The 10311-nt window shown below is 28.4% G+C and overlaps 1 protein-coding gene and 2 pseudogenes across 1 annotated transcript; 1 reads left to right on the top strand and 2 right to left on the bottom strand.

Annotated features, from left to right (window-relative positions):
• Nucleotides 1-8: 8 nt before the first annotated feature.
• Nucleotides 9-791, top strand: LOC125852537 (uncharacterized; annotated as a pseudogene).
• A 2158-nt stretch (nucleotides 792-2949) lies between these two features.
• On the bottom strand, nucleotides 2950-4079 carry LOC125852538 (uncharacterized; annotated as a pseudogene).
• Nucleotides 4080-8651: 4572 nt separating this feature from the next.
• Nucleotides 8652-9857, bottom strand: LOC125852536 (uncharacterized). The gene has a single exon (XM_049532266.1). The coding sequence runs from the start codon at nucleotides 9855-9857 to the stop codon at nucleotides 8652-8654; it is 1206 nt and encodes a 401-aa protein (XP_049388223.1).
• Nucleotides 9858-10311: the final 454 nt, after the last annotated feature.

The raw sequence follows: 10311 nt of genomic DNA, 5'->3' as shown, positions 1-10311 counted from the left end.
ATAATCACATAACCAGAGCCTATATAGAAAACATTCACAAAATACAAACCTTTTTAAACAAAAACCCCAGATCTAAAACTACCCAAAATCCACACGAAGATTATATTACCCAAACTCTACAAGGATACAATAATCTAATTGATTTACCTAAGACAAATGCAAATCTAGTGGCAACTTGTTATAACTATGGATTACTGAACACAGTATACACCCAGACAGGAGATGAAATAGCAACAATACCGGAACTACACAAAGCATTCATGCACTACAAAGAATAACTAAGGGAACCCCTTTTTATATAAAATTCTATTCAACACCAGCCGAGATACTTTATGATGAAATTAAGCCAATCATACAAGTTATAAAAATTGGATTAACTAGAGAAATGATCATACCAGAAAAAAATAGAAGAATAAGACGAAATACAAAAAGTGGAGATACCAGCATTCTATGCAGGAAAACGAATTATTGGAATAGCTACTATCTTAAATGAGCTGACATCTAATTATTTAAACAAAAATTCGATATGGAGTTATTATTCAAGAGAGCAAACAATGATATATTCAAATTGTCGAGAAATCAGAGTAGCATATATGGAAGAACTCAGGCAATGGGCACTAAGTCTACTAAAACCTGAGCAACAGCGAACTACAAGAGCTATAAGAAAGAACTTTATCTCATTAGAAATAATGACAAGATACTGTAAAACTATTGGACACAATTATCCGGATCATCAATGTTCTAAATGCCAAGGAGAAGATAATGTAATCTCAGACGTACAGCTGGAATAAAAACAAGAGGCAACAAAACCCGACCAGATAGAAAGAAAAGGCTATGCGAACAAGCTAAGTGGAATTTAAAAGAAGAGATAGTGGAAACTTTATGTAAAGAAAAGAGCAAGTGGAAGACTTTAGATAAAGTAGTAGTAGCAACGTGTTAGATTAGTAGTAATAAGTACAAAAGTATGAATAGTATTAAAGATGTAAAGCAACTATAGTTAGATGTAAAGTAACCATAGTATAGAATAAAGTAACTATAGTAAGGTAACTTATATTTGTATAAATAGATAGCCATTATGGCAGAAAGAGGCAAGACTTTCTACACAGAAAGCAAGCCCCTCTTTGTAATCAAAATACTCTCAATAAAAATATATCAGTTTCAAAGTTAAGCTATGGATCAAAATATTCCATATATCACACCGGTATATATATTTATGATTATGTATAGCTAAAATCTATTAATTCTTGCATATCATAGCATAATTAAATAAGTTTATATTAGTCATTATATACTAGAATTATTTAAGCATGCTTTTTAGTTTGTTAACATGAGGAAAAAAGGAAAAACTTCCTGACTATGTCATCCTAAGGTTGAAACCATAGGCGAAGAAGCCGTGAGGGAGTAAACAAAGTCGAAGGTGCTGTTAGGAAGCAATTACTTTTGAAAGTACGATGTTAATAGTGACAGGAAAACATGTTAAAATAATCTCGTTTATAGTAATCTAATATAGATCATTTGTTATGCATACGGTATAAGGGAATTATGATTAAATAATCATGAATATCTTCTTACATGATGAAATGATATTAAATTACAAAATACTAATCTTGTATGTATTAAGAAACATAGAAATTATGGAATTAAAGCAAATGATATGGCAACAGATATTTGAAGAAGAAGAAAGAGAATTAATAGAATTAATGAACCAACTATGGTATGAAGATGAAATGACCGAAGGACNNCCCCCCCCCCCCCCCAAGTCGGTTATAGGTTGATTTGTTCATAATACATTTTTTCTAAAGGAATTAATCTAATAATTTCTCTTATGTTTTCCAATATGTATTCTATGTATTGTACGTCGTGAGTTTGTTGGAATGTTTCTATATTTTCTTTTATTAAATTACTTAATATCGTAATATCTGTTATAGTTTGATGCCAATATTCTAAGTATTCTTGATTTATCATTAATCGGAATATTGAATTTCTAAATCACTTAAGTTAAATTCTGGTATTTCATCTTCATACCATAGTTGGTTCATTAATTCTATTAATTCTCCTTCTTCTTCTTCAAATATCTGTTGCCATATCATTTGCTTTAATTTCATAATTTCTATGTTTCTTAATACATACAAGATTAGTATTTTGTAATTTAATATCATTTCATCATATAAGAAGATATTCATGATTATTTAATCATAATTCCCTTATACCGTATGCATAACAAATGATCTATATTAGATTACTATAAACTAGATTATTTTAACATGTTTTCCTGTCACTGTTAACATCGTACTTTCAAAATTAATTACTTCCTAACAACGCCTTCAACTTTGTTTACTCCCCTCCCGGCTTCTTTGCCTATTGTTTCAATCTTAGGATGACATAGTCTGGAAGTTTTTCCTTTTTTACTCATGTTAACAAACTAAAAAGCATGCTTAAATAATTCTAGTATATAATAACTAATATAAACTTATTTAATTATGCTATGATATTCAAGAATTAATAGATTTTAGCTATACATAATCATAAATATATGTACCTGTGTGATATCTGGATTATTTTGATCCATAGTTTAGCTTTGAAACTGATATATTTTTATTGAGAGTATTTTGATTACAAAGAGGGGCTTGCTTTCTCTGTGGAAAGTCTTGCCTCTTTCTGCCATAATGGCTATCTATTTATACAAATATAAGTAACCTTACTATAGTTACTTTACTCTATACTATGGTTACTTTACATCAAACTATAGTTGCTTTACATCTTTAATACTATTCATACTTTTGTACATATTACTACTAATCTAACACGTTGCTACTACTACTTTATCTAAAGTCTTCCACTTGCTCTTTTCTTTACATAAAGTTTCCATTATCTCTTCTTTTAAATGCCACTTAGCTTGTTCGCATAGCCTTTTCTTTCAATCTTGTTGGCTTTTGTTGCTTCTTGTTTTTACTCCAGCTATACGTCTGGGATTACATTATCTTCTCCTTGGCATTTAGAACATTGATGATCCGGATATTTGTGTCCAATAGTTTTACAATATCTTGTCATTATTTCTGATGAGATAAAGTTCTTTCTTATAGCTCTTGTAGTTGGCTGTTGCTCAGGTTTTAGTAGACTTAGTGCCCATTGCCTGAGTTCTTCCATATCTGCTACTCTGATTTCTCGACAATTAGAATATATCATTGTTTTCTCTCTTGAATAATAACTCCATATCGAATTTTTGTTTAAATAACTAGATGTTAACTCATTTTAGATAGTAGCTATTCCAATAATTTGTTTTCCTGCATAGAATGCTGGTATCTCCACTTTTTGTATTTCGTCTTGTTCTTCTATTTTTTCTGGTATGATCATTTTCCTAGTTAATCCAATTTTTATAACTTGTATGATTGGCTTAATTTCATCATAAAGTATCTCGACTGGTGCTGAATAGAATTTTATATAAAAAAGGGTTCCCTTAGTTATTCTTTGTAGTGCATGAATGCTTTGTGTAGTTCCGGTATTGTTGCTATTTCATCTCCTGTCTGGGTGTATACTGTGTTCAGTAATCCATAGTTATAACAAGTTGCCACTAGATTTGCATTTGTCTTAGGTAAATCAATTAGATTATTGTATCCTTGTAGAGTTTGGGTAATATAATCTTCGTGTGGATTTTGGGTAGTTTTAGATCTGGGGTTTTTGTTTAAAAAGGTTTGTATTTTGTGAATGTTTTCTATATAGGCTCTGGTTATGTGATTATAGATTTTCTTGTCCTGTCCTAGGCTGTCTTTGTAGGTATTTATTTGTGGGGCTACAAATAAAGGGTTTTGATATTTGGGTACAAATGGTTTCTCAAATATCTTGTTCATATTTGTATTAACATATCCTTTTTCTTCTTTTTTAGATGATGTGCTACCTGTAGCTGTATGTAACAAATTATTAGTTTGGGTTTTTCGGTGTTTCCCATCGTCACCTTCTAGCTCTGGAGTTTTCAAGTCTTCCGATCGACTTAGCTCCGCATATTTTCCGTCATGCTGCTGAGTTTTCATTTTTTGTATCTCTCTGTCCAGGCTATCAACTTTTGTACAAAGTAATGTCATAGCATTGAATATTTTTTCAAGAGTATTTTCTTTGTCTTGAAATATAATCTGCAGTAACTTTTTTGTCAGTATTTATCACTTCTATTGTAAATGTAAAATTATGTATATTTAATACTAGTCTCCGTATTTCTTTGGTTGTTACTGAATCTTGTATCTTCCTCGTGATCCACCATTTTACCTGCGTATTATCTGTTCTTACAATAAACTTATTATATACTATATATGGTTCAAAAGCTAATAAACATTTATATAGTGCATATAATTCTTTTCTATCTATTTCCCATTTTATTTCGGGATTTGTAAATGTCCCTGAGTAATATCTACAATGATGTTCTATTTTTTCTTTATCGTATTTATATTTTAGTACTCCTCCATAACTTATTTCGCTTGCATTTGATTCTACTATGTATATAAATTTTTTATTTTCATCTGGAAAATATAATTTTGGTAATTTCTTACATAATGATTTTATTTTTTTGTATTTGTTCTTGATCTTTTTTATCAAAATAATATTCTACGTCTTTCTTTATTTTTTTGTGCAGGGGTTTTAGATTTTCTGCTAACTTAGGTATATATTCTCTTACCTGGTTTACTAATCCTAAAAATGATTATAATTTCTTTTTTGTATCTATTTGTTCTTCAGAATTTATTATTTTTTGTACTATATGGTTTTGCATTTTTATACCATTCTTATCTATTTGTATTCCTAAAAATTCTATCTGATTTTTCATTATTTCTTCCTTTTTCTTACTTAAACTTATTCCTGAGTGTGTTATAATATGTATAAATTTTTCTAATAATTGTATATGATCTTCTTCTGTCCGTGAATATAACAATATATCATCTATGTATACTATACAATTTTCTAGTTGATTAAAATAATTATCCATAAAATGTTGATATCTTCCTCGTGCTTTTTTGTATCCAAAAGGTAGTACGTTCCATTCATAAAATCCTTGTGGTACTGTAAAAGCTGTTAATTTTTTAGATTTTTCTTCTAACTTTAGATGATAAAATCCTGATTTACAATCAAATTTGCTAAAATAATTGTATCATTGTATTTATCTTACTTTTAATACTTTGTTAGGTATGGGGTAATTATATGTTTTTGTTTTTGCATTCAAATTTCTATAGTCAATAACCATACGGCTTTTGCCTCTTTTCTGTTCGCTGTGTTTATTTACTATGAATACTGGACTTGTATGTTTGCTATTGCTTTCTTGTATATAATTGTTTTCTAATAATTCTTTTATATGCATTCTAAATTCTTTTAAATCTTCCTAATTATATTTCAATGGTTTCTAGGTTATTATACTGTTTTCATCAATCAATTCAATTCTTACTTTTGTCTTATGCTTTTCCCATCCTTTTAAGGGGTCTTCACTATATAACATAATTTTTCTTGAATTAATTTTAATTTATCTATTGAAAATATTATTAATTCTATATTGTGGGTATTTTCCTTAACATTTTCTAGTTTTTGTGTGATTTTTTCACTTCCTTTAATCCATGGTGTAGGCTTTCTGTTTTTATTGTTTACTCTTTTTGCTCCTATCATTTGCTTACATGGTGTGGTAAATCACCAATGTGTTTTTTGTTATTACATGGGGATATAGTTTTTCTAGAAATGACATTCCTAAAAGCATATCTTTATTTATAAATTCATAACTATATATTCTTCTATAGTTAATAATTTATCCCATATTTGCAACTTTATATTTTTTGCTTTGTATGTTATCATACTTCCTTCAATATTAAATACTGTGACGACTATAGGTGTTTTTAATTTCTCCCATTTTTCGTCTGGTAGACAATTATGTTTACACAAGTTTGCTTCTGCTCCTGTATCTATCATTGGTGTGTAATATCTGTTGTAGTAATTTTCTACTATTATTTTTGCAAGTATATAAATTTTCATACTGCTCTTTTTACTATGATTTTTTTGTTTTTATCAGTTATTGTTAATTGGGTATTTTCTAAATTATATGGTTTCATTTCTTCCAACCATTTTATTCCTAATATTATATTATCTTCTTGGTATATTTTAAAGTCTATTAATATTATTATACTATAATTATTTCTTTTTGAGTTGTTTCTTCTATATGTAACAATTCTTTTGGTAATTCTGGGCATACTTGTTCTTTAGAGGTTATTTCTTCTTCCGATACTAATTCTCTTGGTATATAATTTTTTTCTTGTCCGGTATTTATTATGATGATATGTTTTCTTTGTTCTATTATTCCAGTTATATAGTAGTGATATGGTTCAATTTCTTTTATTCTTTGATATTCTACTGATTTTCTTGAGGGTGGGGACGTATCAATATTTTTATCTATGTTTTTTATTCTTTTTGATGTACTTATCCTATCGGTTACTATTTCTAGATCTTCTTCTATGTCTATTTGTTTATAACTATAATCATTATTATCTATTACTGTAACAATTTGTTCAAAAGGATTCTCTATTTTTATTTTATTTATCTTATTTTTTGCTGTTATCTTATGTTTTCTTGTTAATACATATAAATTTTTACGGCGGGCTGTAAATATTTTACTTCTTGGGGCTAACTCTATTCCTGATATTTTCCAATATAATACTAATGACTTATCTATATTTCTATCGTTTATTGTTAATGAATAATTAGCACTTATTATAAACTTAAATTTCTGGTAGATTGAGTTTCCTTTTACTGCACTTATTATACTTCTTTCTATTGGTTCTACTATTCTATCATCTACCAAATATATTTCTATTGGTGTATCTATTCCTTCTCTAAAACAAGCTTTTATTAATATCTCTGTTCCACCTAAGTGTACGTATTTTATTGGTTCTTTAGCTTTAATTTCTTGTATTTCTTTATTTACTATCCTTTTATTTATTATAGGTATTCTTGCTTTTCTTTGGTATATTTACAATCTATTATATGTTCTTTTTTGACTTACTATATAGTATTCCTCTTTTTGTCTTTTAAATATGTTTCTTATTAATGGTATCTTAAATATTTTCTCTACTCTAACATCTAATTCTTTTTCATTTATTTGTTCAAATATATTAATATCAAATATTACATTCTGTTCTGTAGATTCTTCATTTGTATATTCTTCTTTATTTATTATTTGTACGTCCTTTTCAGTCGTCATTATTTACTTCTATTTCATTTTCAGATATTTCGTTCTCAAACGATTCAAATTCATATATACTATCATCACTTGCCAGTTCATAATCGATATAATCTATTTGTGTATATGTTTCATCATTAATTATTATTTCAAATATTTATTTTTTCTTTGGATTTTTGGGTAATTTACAATCTTTAGCGAAATGTCCTAGTTTTCCACAATTATAACATGTACATTCTGTTATTTTTTTCTTTGGTCTAAAAGGTCTTTTTGCTTTAGTATTTTTTATGTAATATCTTCTTCTTGGTCTTTTATACCTATATTGGGATTTATATTTTTTATATTTCCCTGATTTTCTATATTTCATTTTATAATAATTATCATTGCATCCGAATTGAGGTGTTATCTTATCTTTACAACATTCTAGGTTTTTGATTATTGTTTTTTCCATTTTTATGTCTTCTCTATATTTTTCACATATTGCTAAATACCATTTTTGTAGATATGTCATTCTTGCTCCAAGTGTATCTTGCAATCCTGCTTCGTTCCAATCTTTTGTTATTTTAGAACTAAATGGTTCTGGTAATTTTGTAAAATATAATTTTCTTATTTCTTTTGATTCTTCTGCATTATATGTTCCTTTGTAATAATATTCTCTAAATACACATGTATATTCGTCTATGTAGCACATATTACATATAGCTAATTTTAGCATTAAATTTTTATGTAACTGATTACTATAAACTAGATTATTTTAACATGTTTTTCTGTCACTGTTAACATCGTACTTTCAAAAGTATTTACTTCCTAACAGCACTTTCAACTTTGTTTACTCCCCTCACGGCTTCTTCGCCTATGGTTTCAACCTTAGGATGGCATAGTCTGGAAGTTTTTCCTTTTTTCCTCATGTTAACAAACTAAAAAGCATGCTTAAATAATTCTAGTATATAATAACTAATATAAACTTATTTAATTATGCTATGATATTCAGGAATTAATATATTTTAGCTATACATAATCATAAATATATGTACCTGTGTGATATCTGGAATATTTTGATCCATAGCTTACCTTTGAAACTGATATATTTTTATTGAGAGTATTTTGATTACAAAGAGGGGCTTGCTTTCCCTGTAGAAAGTCTTGCCTCTTTCTGCCATAATGGCTATCAATTTATACAAATATAAGTAACCTTACTATTGTTACTTTATTCTATACTATGGTTACTTTACATGTAACTATAGTTGCTTTACATCTTTAATACTATTCATACTTTTGTACATATTACTACTAATCTAACACGTTGCTACTACTACTTTATCTAAAGTCTTCCACTTGCTCTTTTCTTTACATAAAGTTTCCACTATCTCTTCTTTTAAATTGCACTTAGCTTTTTCGCATAGCCTTTTCTTTCAATCTTGTTGGCTTTTGTTGCTTCTTGTTTTTACTCCAGCTATATGTCTGGGATTACATTATCTTCTCCTTGGCATTTAGAACATTGATGAGCCGGATATTTGTGTCCAATAGTTTTACAATATCTTGTCATTATTTCTGATGAGATAAAGTTCTTTCTTATAGCTCTTGTAGTTGGCTGTTGCTCAGGTTTTAGTAGACTTAGTGCCCATTGCCTGACTTCTTCCATATCTGCTACTCTGATTTCTCGACAATTTGCATATATCATTGTTTTCTCTCTTGAATAAGAACTCCATATCGAATTTCTGTTTAAATAATTAGATGTTAACTCATTTAAGATAATAGCTATTTCAATTATTCGTTTTCCTGCATAGAATGCTGGTATCTCCACTTTTTGTATTTCGTCTTGTTCTTCTATATTTTCTGGTATGATCATTTCTCTAGTTAATCCAATTTTTATAATTTGTATGATTGGCTTAATTTCATCATAAAGTTTCTCGGCTGATGCTGAATATAATTTTATATAAGAAAGGGTTCCCTTAGTTATTCTTTTGTAGTGCATGAATGCTTTTTGTAGTTCCGGTATTGTAGCTATTTCTTCTCCTGTCTGGGTGTATAGTGTGTTCAGTAATCCATAGTTATAACAAGTTGCCACTAGATTTGCATTTGTCTTAGGTAACGCAATTATTTTATTGTATCCTTGTAGAGTTTGGGTAATATAATCTTCGTGTGGATTTTGGGTAGTTTTAGATCTGGGGTTTTTGTTTAAAAAGGTTTGTATTTTGTGAATGTTTTCTATATAGGCTCTGGTTATGTGATTATAGATTTTCTTGTCCTGTCCTAAGCTGTCTTTGTAGGTATTTATTTGTGGAGGTACAAATAAGGGGTTTTGATTTCTGGGTACAAATGGTTTCTCAAATATCTTGTTCATATTTGTATTAACATATCTTTTTTCTTGTTTTGTAGATGATGTGCTCCCTGTAGCTGCATGTAACAAATTATTAGTTTGGGTTTGTCGGTGTTTCCCATCGTCAACTTCTAGCTCTGGAGTTTTCAAGTCTTCCGATCTACTTAGCTCCGCATATTTTCCGTCATGCTGTTGGCTTTTCATTTTTTGGATCTCTCTGTCTAGGCTATCTACTTTTGTACAAAGTAATGTCATAGCATTGAATATTTTTCCAACAGTATTTTCTTTTTCTAGATCCGTTTGTGTAGCTTTGGCTTGAAATGTAATCTGCAATAACATTTTTGTTAGTACTTATCACTTCTATTGTAAATGTAAAATTCTGTATATTTAATACTAGTCTCTGTATTTCTTTGGTTGTTACTAAATCTTGTATCTTCCTTGTGATCCACCATTTTACCTGCGTATTATCTGTTCTTACAATAAACTTGTTATATACTATATATGGTTCAAAAGCTAATAAACATTTATATAGTGCATATAATTCTTTTCTATTTATTTCCCATTTTATTTCGGGATTTGTAAATGTCCCTGAGTAATATCTACAATGATGTTCTATTTTTTCTTTATCGTATTTATATTTTAGTACTCCTCCATAACTTATTTCGCTTGCATCTGATTCTACTATGTATATAAATTTTTTATTTTCATCTGCAAAATATAATTTTGGTAATTTCTTACATAATGATTTCATTTTTTGTATTTGTTCTTGATCTTTTTTATCAAAATAATATTC

Source organism: Solanum stenotomum, unplaced genomic scaffold (assembly GCF_019186545.1).
Source record: "Solanum stenotomum isolate F172 unplaced genomic scaffold, ASM1918654v1 scaffold3665, whole genome shotgun sequence".
Taxonomy (NCBI): domain Eukaryota; kingdom Viridiplantae; phylum Streptophyta; class Magnoliopsida; order Solanales; family Solanaceae; genus Solanum; species Solanum stenotomum.
This window is presented reverse-complemented; position numbering and strand designations above follow the sequence as displayed.